The 14,134-nt window shown below is 34.7% G+C and overlaps 1 protein-coding gene, 2 long non-coding RNA genes and 1 pseudogene across 3 annotated transcripts in view; 1 reads left to right on the top strand and 3 right to left on the bottom strand.

The window, feature by feature from the left end:
- Window positions 1-3,255: 3,255 nt before the first annotated feature.
- On the bottom strand, window positions 3,256-3,624 carry LOC118764925. Its single transcript, XR_005000763.1, has 2 exons — window positions 3,484-3,624; window positions 3,256-3,443 (listed from the first exon to the last, which is right to left on the bottom strand). It is a non-coding gene; the product is annotated as an uncharacterized LOC118764925 (long non-coding RNA).
- On the top strand, window positions 3,555-5,529 carry LOC118764924. The gene is made up of 2 exons (XR_005000762.1): window positions 3,555-3,957; window positions 3,995-5,529. It is a non-coding gene; the product is annotated as an uncharacterized LOC118764924 (long non-coding RNA).
- Window positions 5,530-6,176: 647 nt separating this feature from the next.
- LOC115215740 (DDB1- and CUL4-associated factor 15) overlaps window positions 6,177-14,134 on the bottom strand; it is a 119,868-nt gene continuing 111,910 nt past the window's right edge. The window contains exons 7-13 of the mRNA XM_029785034.2: window positions 13,506-13,606; window positions 11,558-11,686; window positions 8,058-8,149; window positions 7,252-7,310; window positions 7,061-7,121; window positions 6,807-6,919; window positions 6,177-6,368 (exon numbers count right to left, since the gene is read on the bottom strand). Of these exons, the coding sequence (XP_029640894.1) occupies window positions 6,313-6,368; window positions 6,807-6,919; window positions 7,061-7,121; window positions 7,252-7,310; window positions 8,058-8,149; window positions 11,558-11,686; window positions 13,506-13,606 (611 nt within the window). The 3' untranslated portion in view covers window positions 6,177-6,312. The remainder of the gene's footprint in view (window positions 6,369-6,806; window positions 6,920-7,060; window positions 7,122-7,251; window positions 7,311-8,057; window positions 8,150-11,557; window positions 11,687-13,505; window positions 13,607-14,134) is intronic.
- Window positions 12,318-12,496, bottom strand: LOC115216013 (annotated as a pseudogene).

Genomic DNA, 14,134 nt, shown 5'->3' on the forward strand with positions numbered 1-14,134 from the left:
CCTCACCCTGACAACATTGCATTCACTCTATGCTGTCGGATCATATTTGTAGTTAATATACAAAACACTTCCTTGAGTTCAGTCGGCATTTGAGAGTATATTCAAAATGTTTAGCGAATAGATTTTTCATTTTGTTAAAAGTAAACAGTTTAAGAAATAACAATGGATTTGTATTATTTTAATCTTGAGTTGCAAACTTTGAATTGTGATGGGAGAAATTTTTTTCTGTCCATTCCATTTTCCATCTTCTCCACCTGCTGTTCCTGGCAGTGTCATGAAGATAGTCCCCAGGTACCTCCTCCATAGGATCCTATCAGAAGCAACTTTCATAAGACTTTCCAGCTGGATTCCCAAGTGTGAATAACTGACACTATGGATATTATCCAATCATCTGTCTTAATCTATCCCTGGGTCTCCTGCAGGTTGGTTCGGCTTAAAGAATCTGTCTTGGAATTCTTTCCTGCAACGTGTTTGTAATACCTCTCACAACATTGAAGTCGAGGGTATCGTCTGACGACCTCTCTGCCAAATTTGCTGGCCTTGTGACTAAATTAGAAATTATTTTGCTATATCCATAAAGTAATTAGTTCAGGATTAAGAGTATTCATTTAATGGGTAATTAAACAGTGGACGCTTAGGATGCAAAACGTTATCATCTACATATCAGATAGTGTGGGGCCAGGGGTGGATTGACAGAATCAGATGAGCGTTTGATGAAATACCAGGATGTTTGGTTAAGTTGTGAGTTTAATTCCAACTTGGGTCAAATTTGCCTTTCCTAGTATCAAGTATGAAAATACTGTCGGTCGGTGTAGGGATGTAGCCGTCAAAGGTGGTGCCTTGAAATAATTAAAAGCTTGTCATATGTCTTTGGACTAATGTTCTACAACTAAGTATCTTGTCTATGAAACCACATTCTTGGAGTCGTCTCTTTCTAAATATGTTCAGTCCCAACTGTGATGTTTGTGTGTGTGTGTGAATATAGGTAAGTAGAGTTATGGTTGAATGGTTAAGAGGTTTGTTTCACAACCACAAGGTCCCAGTTCTGATCCTATCGTGTGCCATCTTGGGCAAATGTCTCTACAGCAGCCTGTCAGGTGGATTATTATATGTGTAATTCAGATACAGCCTTGTCACAGATTCTACCTGAGAAGTACATTGTGTGTGTGGAATGCCTAGCCATTTACATATAATGAGCAGTTCAAATGACAGATTCACACACACATATTGTGGATAATACATCGTCAGATGACCTCAGATAAAATGCGCATACAATTAGTCTCAGGGTGAATTTGTACCTTATCTCTGGCTGTAAATTCAGTGATGTGGTAGCTGCTTAAATGAGAATCAGCTACAGGCAATGCATTGATCAAGCTGGTATAACAGAACAAACCAATAGACCAGTGCAAATATAAATATGAGGGGGTGCTGAGAAGTTCTTGGCTTTGAGTAAAAGAAAATACAGGAGGATCAGTGAATTATGATTTTACTCAACATATTTCCCTCTCAGATTTACGCACTTATTGCAATAGTCTTTCAGTTTTTTGGTAAAAAGAATTTGGAAGTTTGGGCCTCCAACCAGACCTCTGTAGCAGCAATCACTTCCAAATTGGAGTGAAATTTCGTTCCCTTTAGGTGTTTCTTCAGTTATAGAAAGAAGTGATAGTCGGAGGGGACCAAGTGAAGAGTGTAAGGTGGGTGATCTACCAATTTGAAGCCAAAGTTGCATATTTTCCACAGAGTTTCCTGTGCTGGTGCATTGTCCTGCAAAAACAGGACACCAACGCTCAACTGACCATGGCGTTTCTGCCTCAAAACTTCACACAGTTCATCCAACAGAGGCATGTAGTTTTCTGCAATGATGGTGTGACTCTTTGACAGGAATTTTATGAGGAGTACTCTGCCTTTTGTCCCATGATACTGAAGCCTGAATCTTTCTAGCTGACTCCTGGGTTCAAAACTTCTTGGGATGTGGTGCCATTTCATTGATTGCTACTTGGTCTGGGTATCAGACAAACAAGCTTGGCTTCATCATTCTGTCTTTGTATCCTTTTATTCTACCATATATATATATGAGGCATGTGAAAGTAATCACAGGAATTTGCTGTGTAGGTAGAAATGTGTCGGAGGTGATCAATGTATACCTACTTTTCTGTGAATGTTAAGATATTTCTTTGTAACTGGAAATATATTGAGTCATATCATATCTTAAAAATGTACTGGAGCCATCTTATTATAACCATATCAGGTGACAATAACCAGTCTCTGTCGTGTCTTTGTTGTATTGTATTCATCAATCTTTATTCCGTACACTACCCTAACATCAACAAAAAGAAAAACCAAACTTTATGTTGGCAAAGTACTATGTTTGTTTTTCTTTTGAATAAGAATTTTTTTCCCCCCTCTGAAATTTTTTTTTTAATTCTTGAAATTTTTTTTTTATTTGGTGCTGGTGAAAAATTTATATTTGTTGAGTGATGTATAGACTCCTGCCAACTTTGCTACACTGACAATTAAAACTTCTTTTGTAGACGTTACACTTGTGATGTTCATGCCACTTCCCTTTTAATCTCTGAAAATCCGAACTGAACGCCTGTCGAATACTCCCTCATAAAAGCCAAGCTACCTGAGCTTGTGTATTGCATATATATTTTAAAGTCTTGCTTTAAGATGTATTAAATGTGACTGACATATTATTTTCATGCTGACACTGACATTCATAGTATATATATACTACTGATGTAGCCTTGTCACATAACTGAAAACTAGAATTATTTATAAATTTTTACCTTAAATACATGTGTTGAACAACTGTCTCAATGTACAAGGTTCAAACCTGATACAGCTATGGCATATTATATCTTGATGCACAAACGTTTTACAGTCAAGTAATAAAAAAGGAATCTAGTTATAATTGTGAAACAGACAGTAAAAACTGTAACTGCTTCTCCAGTGTATCAAATGTTATATGTAGGTGTATATGAAATTATTTCCAAAGGTCATAATTATTTCAGTATCAGAAAGTGCTTTAAAGCTTCATTTTATGTACTGTAATATAGTAAGTGGATGAAACAAGTTCCCATTTTATTAGTTCTAGAAATGGAATAAATTATAAAATTTTATTTTTCTACCAAGGGAGAGCATCCATTTTGACAGCTGAAGTAGTCTCGTGCAGCCTTCAGTTCATTCTGAACTTAATGTATGATAATTAATCTGCATTTGGTACCAGCAGTTATCTGGTAGGGTATATTTTTGTTCATTCAGTAAGCATTACCGAAATCTAAGATGATTTTTAAGACAATAAATATATTCTTTTTTCATAGTTACATCTAAATTAAGTTAAACATTTATCCCAAGAACAAATGTTAAACTCACTGTTTCCATCATAAGTTGTTATTCAGAAACTGGAAATTAAACAATCAATATTATTTATTTGAATGAAACTGTGCTTCTTAGGAATTCATTCATCTTCAAAACTGTGACTTTGGTTTTGCATTCTCCTTGTGGTCATTTTGCTGACACTGCGAATTCTCGAGAATGTTAGTTGATCTCTGTTTTACATATCACTCATCCGCCTACAAACTGAGGGTCTTGTCTCTATTGAAAGCCTCATCGTTTAAGTTGGTCTGAAACGAAGGGACATAACTCAACACCACCCAGCGGCAACTTTTAAGTACCTTAGTTTCAATTAGACCGTTTTTTTTCTTCTTTAATACAATGTTTGTAAGAAGTGGAAATTATGCAATAAGTGGAAATAATTCAGCTGACTCTAAAACCCAACAAGTCTTGGCCTTATGTCAAGGTAAAGAAATCATTCTTTCTCTCCCATTTTTGTGTCTTCACGCTAGTTTTCTAGTTACCTTCAAATATTGAAACTAAATAGGTTAAACTAGTCAAGTACAATCAAGTGCAGACCGATGGTAAACCACTTCAGCCATTGCCAGGTCATCTTTCTGGGTGCCTAATGTAGGTTTTATTTTCATCGTTTTTTAAGACATGAATTGAAGGAGATTTTGCTGTTGCGTTACAAAAATTTATATACCTTAATTTGAACGGTTTACCTGGGAATGTTGTATTCAATTAGCTTTTGGGATATGGTAAACCTTGTAGAGTAAGTTCCTAGGGAGATGATCTGTTACAATTGTTATCTCTTGACACTGCTAATGCCCCCATCCTCCTTCACGCAAGAAAACTTGAACATCACATCACACTTTCATCCTGCCCTTTGATCTTGTAACTAAGTAATATATTGATGTTGTTTACAGATGTAGGACATTGCAAGTGAAATGCTTTTTTGTAAGTGGTTTGCTGCCACACTACCCTGCCATGGTCCACTGTACTGTATCTGACCTTTTTGAAGAAGGGGTCTACGTTAAAACAAAACAAAAAGTACCACTGATGTTATTAAAACTGGAGTTGAACCAATCAACTCTGCTCACCCTTGAAATTTTTAATGGCTCTTGTGTCATTTATTTTAAGGAATCAATTAAATTAGAATCACATTTGGTGTTTGTTTCTGGTAATTTAAATTAATCAAAACAAATTGGGTAGGGGGTGGGAGAACTTCATGTAAAAATAACAACAAACAGAAATCTGTACGTTGTATAGTGCAATGTCTGTACGAATGATAACCAATGATGTATGACATATCATTTTTTGAGGGGCTGGATTATAATTTCTGATGAAAAGAGGAAAAAGAAATTTAAATAGTTTCCTGATCTCATTTGATACTGGAAGATACCCATTAAAACCCAGTTGAAATATCAACAGGATTTGACTGATTAATCAGTCTTCCAACACATTAAACAATTATTAAATAGAAAAGACAAAACACAATATTAGATTAAATTGAGAAAATATTATAACTTCAGCTTAAAAAAAGAAAATTAATCCCCAATTCTGATGATCGTTTTTGAAATAATAGTATCAATTCAGAAAATCAAGACTTAAATAAGATAGGGTTGTGGGGCCCATTTAGGTTAAAAGATGGTTCTACAAAAAAATTAAATGAAATACTATGAAAGCCTTGATTTTAGTTTAGTTGAATCAGAAAGTTGGTAGTGAAGTGTAAAATATTAAACCATATATATATACACACACACAAACAGTTTCATAATCTAAGTTAATCCTTTACTTCTTCAAAAAAAGAAAAAAAAAAAATCAATATTTTTCATTTGAGCTGAGTTGAAATACTTGTTTTGTTTTGTGTCTTTTCTCAAATGAAATTGCAATTTTGTGTACAGGTAGACATGTACACACACACACACACATAATGTTCTTTTGCCTCCCTTTCCAAAACGTCATTCATTTTTTTGGTGGTAAAAATTGTGTACCAGTTAAGAAAAAAAAAGCTGAAGTTGCCTCTTTTCTGCTGGATGTACATAAGTTTTTATATTGATGTAAAAGATATTAAAAAAAAATTGGTTTACCATTTTTTTTTTTTAAATTCAGTTTAGTAAATGCTGAGTAACTTATTTAATTGTACACAATTTGGGACACACACGTCAAATAAAATTCTTGTAAAAATTCTGTTAGCATTTCTTGGTCTTTTTCATTTTTGTCAAATACACAAAACTTCGATGGATGACGGTGAAGAGAAATGGAATGAAATGGCAGGGTCAAGTTCAAATATCTCAATTTTGGATATTGAAGAAGCAATTAAAACAAACAGTACACTATCAAATGATGACAGAATTACAGGATCAATTATTATATACACGTGAGAGGGTGCTGAAAAGTTCCTGGCTTTGGGTAAATGAAAATACAGGAGGATCAGTAAAATTCCCCTCTCAGATTCACACACACACATTACAACAGTCCTAAGCCCTCTGTAAAAGAACTCAGAAGGTTGGGTCTTCAACCAGGCCTTTTGCGATACTCTTAAAGCCAGGAAATTTTCAGCACCCTCTCATGTATGTGTGTGTGTGTGTATACATATATATATAAATGTACATAGTGATTATTGAGGAGACATTAAATGTAGAGCAACAACAGAGGTTAATATCAATACTATAATTAATAATTCCATTTTACTTTCATAGTGGGTATGTCTTCCTCACAAATTCTGTTTTTATATATATATATATATATATATATACACACACAGACCCAAGACCAAGTATTAATAGAAATAAATTGTAAAGAAAAAAACAAGACAAAAAAAAATAAAGACTCCATTGAATAAAGAACACTTTTTTTTTTGCTTTATTGGAGGAATATCCTTGTTTTCACAAAGGCACTATTTTAAAAAAATATGTTGCATGGTCAACAACTGAGGAATGAAAGACACAGTGATGTACAACACAACCACATTCATCGGCTTATTGCAACAAAATGGTGAGGAGCCAGGATCAAAGACAGAGAATTACCTGAGAGGGAAAAAAAAAACAAAAACAAGATAAAAAAAAATTAATAATGGAGTTGAAATACAATAAAATAGACAATTCAGAATGATCTTTACATAAATTCTATCATATTAGTAATTTTGTAAAAGAGAGGAGAGATAAACAAACACAATAGCAATATCAAAAGGGAGGTTGTGTGGTTTTAATGCTAAATACCAACCATGTCTTGAAGGAATATGAGAAGACCAGATTAACTGTAAACAATTTTTTTTTAACTCTCCAAGATTAAAGAATGAAAGTAAATTATGTGCTAAGTTATCCTTGCCTCTAAATTTGAGGTACCAATGTTACAAAAGTCAAATTAGAAGGCAACAGAAGCTGATTGTAATCTGTACAGAAAAGTGTATCTTTCAAAGCAGAGGGAAAGGGTTTGGGATGAATGGATGTATGATAGGTACTTACCCCTGATGACAGCCTCGTTTGTTAAGGTATAGACACTTTTGTAAAAGGACTGAGGCACAGCCAAAGCATGCTGCAGCCGGGTAACTTCACCATTTCCTGGGTTCCATTCTTTTCTAAACACAAAGAAAAAATCTACATGAGGATACTCAATTTTCAAAAACGTACACATGAATACATGTAGTTCAAAGTGGATGAATGAAATGGTTATGAAAGAATAAGTAGACAATAAGTTGTAAAGAGACTGCGTGATTTACCTCAAGAGATCAGATTCATCTACTTCCACAAGGTCTTCAATGTGAAAAGTTGAATAGTTTCCTGACAAAAAAAAAAAAAAGTGGAAAAATAAGTTTTTAGTTAAAACCAAATATATAAAGTAATTTGATAAGATGGTGTTCCAAATATTATTGCTTAGAATAAATTAGTAAATAAAATAAAGAGTTATTACCTGTTAATAAACTCCAATTGAATGTGATACTGGTTTGATAGTACTGCTTTAGGATATTACTGAAGATGATAAAAACAGTTTAACATTTAGAAACACTTTTGAGGAGAGAATTTATTTTGAAAGAAACAAAGGATAAAAGACGAGCTTCTTGAGACTTCTGTAGTTGCTGCTCATTTCCTGCTTTTGCAGGCAGCTATGATCCAGAGAAGTGAAGCTTACAAGAAGTTACACTGAACAGTGTTTAATACAAGATGTGGTATGTGAAAAAGGAATGACAACAACAAAGGTGATGCAGGGGCATCACCATCAGATGGGTTTCATTGCAAACCCATCAAATAGGTTTGATTCACTGGAACAGAATAAGCGACTGATAGATCAGATCAGATCATGTTTATTGTAGGCCATACATCGAAGTATTCATTGGGTTGAGAAGAAAAAAAGTTTATCAGTAATATTAAAAACAATTTCACACTGGCACTTTATTAGATTATGACATATTATTATTTTATTTATTTCTGTTATTAGACTGTGGTCATGCTGGGGCACTGCCCCGACATTTTAGTCAGAAGAATTGACCCCAGTACTTAGTCTCTTTTGTTAAAGCGTGAAGTTATGGGGACACAAACATACCTACAACAGTTGTCAAGCAGTGATGGGGGACAAACACAGCTTTGGTTGGCCCGGGGTTAGACGACACTTGCCCAAGGTGCCATGCAGTGGAATCAAACCCAGAACAATGTGGTTGGGAAGTAAACTCCTTACCACAGCCACGCCTGCATCTAATGAAAACATTTGTTAAGTCTTACCTTCGTTTGCAAGTTTTCTTTTCATTAAAATCTTTCCTTGCCTGGACTAAAGCAAACACCTTTGCTAGAACCTCTCCACTTTCTGCATTGACCTAAAAATAAGACAACTTTGCAGTTATAGGTCACAGTATCAATGTGGACCACCGGCAATAATAAACGGAATAAAGCTACTACAGTTGTTTTAATCAGAACATAAAAAGGAGCAATAAAATATATCCTGATTACTGTTCTAAACTATCTTTAATGTTTAATATACCCTTACAGCACCACATACTAAAGCTGCATATTTTTATAAAACCACAACACATTGCAGTAATGTATCTGTTAACTCTGCTCTTTCAAATTCCTCTGACATGTACACACACACACACATATATATATATATACCATTACTGAAAAACGGTGACATGAAGTGTGTCCAGTTATAAAAATCCTGCTTCAGTTTTCTTTCATCCAAGCCAAGCATATGAAACAAAGCACACACACACACACATTGAAATGCAATTTATATTTCCAAGTTTAGCGGAGGGAACGGTAGAAAGCTCATTATGTTTTATAGATGATGATGATGATGATGATGTGTGTGGTGCTTTTATATTTATGGATTTTCACATTGATATTGTTCAGCTAAAGGCAATAATGACATATATAGGAAGATACTGATTTAACTTTGGTCAGGTGTAAGACTAGTTTTTGTTAAAAGGGAAAGAAAAAATCCTATTGAATTGATTTCAGTTGATTTGCCACCTTTTATTGAGTTGGTGGAGGGTTGGAGGCTAGAAAGGTAACGTCATTGACAAGATTTGCACTCAGAGGTATACAGAGTAATAAATCTACAGGGAAACTTTTACTCTTGACTTTGTTAATGAGGAGTCTCAAAGCAAATTCAGTTGTAATAGTTTATATAACCTTACTGGACCAACTTGCCACTACCTTGGCAAATGTGCATGGGTATATGCAGTGTGTATGTGTTTGTCTCTTAAACGCATACTAGTGTCACACAAGATGTATCTAGGTGTGTCATTGATTTTGAAAAGCACACTCATTAGGTATCGGAAAATGCTTACTAATACTTGAGTGTCTTGAAAAAAACAACAACATATTAATCATAATTTTATTATATATAAATATGATTACTAAAACATGGTACAGAAAAAATAACACATTTTACACAGAAAGTTAAAATCTTAAAAGAAATGTAGAAAGCTATTGTGTACATTGTTTTATTAATCATATTTGTGTATAATAAAATTATGAATAACAAGATGTTCTCAAGCATTAGTATATTTTTTTTTCTAAACGTTTTCAAGAAATGCACAACACACCTGGATGTTTTTTGTGAAACAATGAAATGCACCTTATGATGCAGTAGGCTTAATTTATTCCCAATGTGAAGTTAATATACACAAACAATGGAGAATTAATGAAGTGAGAAGCAAAACTGAATATGAGAAGAATCAGATATAGTGTGCAGGAGAGAAATTTGCTTTGGAAATGGACATATGATGCATATAGAGGCTGACATCTGTATAAAGCAGTCTTTATACAACAAAAATGGAACCTGTGGAAGAGAGAGAGAGAGACTAAGAAAGATTTCAGATGAAGTGATGAAGACTGCCGTCAAGAAGTTGCATCTGACATAAGAGACACAACAAAGGACCATGAGACAGGCAATAAACAATGATAGAAAAAATTTGGCCAGAGAAGACCTGTCCAGGATTGTTGGCATGGGGAACTGAAAGTGACAAGAACTGTGGTACTGATGTAGACAGAGAGGTATGATGATATTTCTCCACCCAGCCCACAACTGTGCCTGACACACCTGGACACCCTCTCATCCTCTTAGTGCCCTTATTTCTACCATTCAACCATCTAAAATTCTATCTCTACCTCCACCCCTGTACCGTGTTATCCTTTTTCCTGACACCCTTCTCCATTTACTGACATGGACACCTTATTGACATCTTCACACTCAACCTCTCCTGCCTCCATACACACTCATTTTCCCATCAGAATGCTGAGTAACCTCATCACTCATCGCCCTCATGACATGGTTATGATTCATGCCTCTATCTACCTTATACTTTGCACCTATCCTTCTGTAAAGAGGCTGATGAGCAAGTGGACATGCGGTCAAGAGGTCCATTTTGGGCATATCATGGATATGACAACCTCTCTAATGCTGATGCCATGAAAATATGCACCCAGAAAAGTGTAGTACTGAAAAGACACTTAAGTCTGGTCAAGGAAATGTCAATCCACTGGTGATGGTGACAGGAAAAAAAAACAAAAAAAAACCCCAGCATACAATACACACTGTAGAGTGGTTGGTGTCAGGAAGAGCACCCAGCCATATTGAAGTCAAACCTGAAATGCACAAGTGTGATTCAGTGCTCCAATCTGTCTATAAGCAGAACTGCTAAATGTGTGCTGACCCAGGCAATGACGATAATGATACAAATGCATGTGTGCACACAGTATTTGTCAGTCTTTGTTCTCTGAAAATTGCTGAGTCATGGGAAGTAACATAGCTAGTTTTATACCTTCAAAGGTGTGTGAAATAAGACACCCATTATTTGAAAAACAGTTTAAGGGTGAGTGCCAGGAAGGGCACTTGGCTGTAAAAAAAAACATGTCTCATAAGATTGACTAACACCTTTGAGTGAATCCACTGAAAGCATAAAAAATATTTTCAATTATAAATATCGTATGAAGTATTTTATTATTCAGAAGACAATTATATATTTATAAGATTCAGCTGTTTAACCCCCCCCCCCAAAAAAAAAATTCATCAAATTTATGAAATCTGGATACAAAACAACATAGCAATTTTTAAGTTACTATTTAAGTTTTTATTTTCCTTCTTCCCTTCATTTAATGATCAACTGTGATTGAGAACGTTTGTGCACCATATTTTGTGGCATACAAGTTGTAATATATTGTGTAAACATTCAATCGTTGTCACTATCAGGCTGCATTTCACATGGAATTTTCAGTCTTTTAAAGTTGTCTTGGGGTATAAGTTAACATACCGTTTTTGGTTGTAAATTTTTATTTGAAATCTTTGACATGTATGCTGGAAAATAATGTATTTCTCTTAACACACACACACACGTATATATATATATAAAATGAATTAGAGATAAAACCACTATTAGGCAACTCAAACAGTGATAGACATAAACCAATACATAAATAACAAATAATATATATAATTAATATATATTAATAGTAGTTTTATCTCTAATTCATATTTTATATATTTATACTGTGAAATTTGATTTAATGCTAAATTGAATTTTTCCCTGTAAATTTGGAGTTTTACTCCCTAATATTATTATTATATATATATATACATGCACACAAACTGAGTCATTTTGATTACATATAATACATCAAAGACACTGATTTCATTGTGGATTACTGATTTTTCTGAACCAGAGGTGGTCACACCTCAAATTAAACAAGTATTAATTTACTTAAATGGTGAAAGAACTTACATCGAGAAGCTGCAGGTCATAATTTAGAAATGCAATGTAGCGGTGTCCCCATTCTGCTACTGTGTGGATGACCTCTTCTAAGAAGTGTTCAATATCCAAGGTCAACTGACAAACAGTGATGTGGTCACTCTGGACAGACAGAAAGTAAAGAGTCCATGGAGTTAAAAAAGTAAATAGAAAGAAACAGCATTTAGAACTGCAGAGACAATATATAATTCAAACAAGAACATAGCTGGTGGTATTGCTGATATGGAGCAATGTATAACAGGAAATAACATAACAGAAGCTGTAGAGCAGGCATTCCTAACCCTGGGTACCCAACCCTGGAAATGAAAGACAGCCACAACGAAAAGGAAACTTTATTCAGTATATCAAAAACTTTATCACATGTAGATTCAAATCATTAAGAGATCATGGGCCAAGAACTGTATCCTCATTCCATTTACAATGACTTGTGTCAATCTGGGATCAGTTCTCTTTTGTCATGACACAATCTAGGAATTTTCTGAATCCACAAGCAGACCTACAGGTCACAGTCATATTGAAGATTTCCTGTTTTGAATGAGAAGCAGGAACAAAGAGGCAGTTGAATTTTATATTCACACAGCTGAGGTAGATTTCACTATTTACAGTTCTCAGCTAATTGCTTAATATATACCTGCATTTTATGCACTGAGTTAAAAGCTTGCTTTTTTGAGTTCAGTTTGTTTCCCCACATAATTGAATGTGGTTTGACTAAAAATAAAAGTAAATTAATTTTTTTGTTGGGGCTGAAACCTGGAAGTACCTCATCACCAGGCCAACCTTTAGTGAAGGCAGAGCAAGCTTGGAAGCCCTTGCCTCATTCAAAAAATCAGTTTAATACTGATGGCCCCAAATAGGGACCTTATCAAATATTAAGCTGATAAAAGATACATCACCAAGAAGCTGAGAAGGACAGAATGAAAAAGAAAATTAGTTATTATAAAATTATCCTTTTCATCTTCAAATGTTATATTAGTTTCATAGGTGGGGGTGCAAAAGAAAGAAAAAAATAAATCAATCAACATTTCCTTGAGTATGTTGGACAGAGAAAAGGTGAAATGGAAAGAGAGAAGATACCAACTCAATGGTTTGGTAGAATTTAAACAGGTTATCCTGTGGCTAGAAGTCCAGCATCTTGACTCCAGTTACAATGCCAGTTGAAAAGTCATCAATAGTGAAGTAACTAAATAATGATGAAGGTTCTATGTAGCTATTGCTTAGAAATGTTATACGGACCAGACATTCTTCAGATGACATTTCACTGAAGAATGCATTATTCCATTTTTTAAATGTTAATGAGTTCACTGACGACAATTTGCACAAGTGAACATGCGTTGCATACTGCAAGTAGATCAATCAGTTTATCAGTGAATTATAGACATTCACTGCAGAGTGAGAGAGAGAGAGAGAGAGAGAGAGAGAGAGAGAGAGAGAGAGAGAGAGAGAGAGAGAGAGAGAGAGGAGAGAGAGAGGAGAGAGAGAAAGAGGCAGAGTATTCATCAATTTGTTCATAAAAAAAAAACTTCACACATGGCATGCACTGCAATTATTCCATGCAGTAGATAATGTAAAATGTAATATACAGAAACTAAGAGATGAAAATGTTAAGAAGACAAAAACTTAAAAAAAAAAGTTTTCCATTTCTGAACACCTGAAATAAGGAGTGATATAAAATTCACCTCAGATTTTGTGTATATGTACACATATATTTATAAATATGAAACATGCATGCACACATACACAAGTTTGACATCTTAAGATGTTTAAGAAGTATACTATTTAAAGTGCAGAGTTAAGTAGAAAGTCAAAAGACAAAAGTAACTGCTCCCTCAAATATTTCAAGGAAGGACAAGCTTTTTCTATGTTCTGAAGTGAGAGTTACTTAAAAAGAACAAAATGGTTAGAATAACATAGAGGCACTCACTTGGTCTGAATCCACATTAGACTTGGTAATGGACATCAATTTATGATCAGCACCTCGTACATCAAGAGGAAGAATACTGCGGTATGCTAGATCAAAATCATCTGCAAGAACAAAATATTGATAGATTTTTTTTCCAGTTTTTTTAAATGCAGAACATAAACTATTGATAAAAATCAATCAATCAACAAAAACAAATAAAAACTTCTGGTTGAGTAGTCACCAGGTCTATTCAGAAAGGATGGATGTTTATATAATAGATGTTACACTCATCTATTTTGCCTTGTAAGTACTCCACTCAATGACTTCTACCCTCTCCTAAAATGAGAGCAGTCACGTAGCTCCTCTACAGCAAGAAGCCTGTTCTGCTCTGGCCCCTTCTCTTTCATCCTTCATATCCTACCACTTTTATCAATCTTTTATCCCTCGTCTCCTACCATAAAGCAACCAGTAAACCCTCTGAGGTAGTTGGCGTTTGGAAGAGGGCAGCCTGCCACAGAAGCCATGCCAAAGCAGATACTTGAGCACAGTACAGTCCATGGGCCCACAGCATCCTGTCAAATCATCCAACCCATGACATCATGAAACTGGGACATTAAATGACAATGATGAAGAAGTGCATCTAGGACCAC

This window comes from Octopus sinensis, linkage group LG9 (genome assembly GCF_006345805.1).
Source record: "Octopus sinensis linkage group LG9, ASM634580v1, whole genome shotgun sequence".
Taxonomy (NCBI): Eukaryota; Metazoa; Mollusca; class Cephalopoda; order Octopoda; family Octopodidae; genus Octopus; species Octopus sinensis.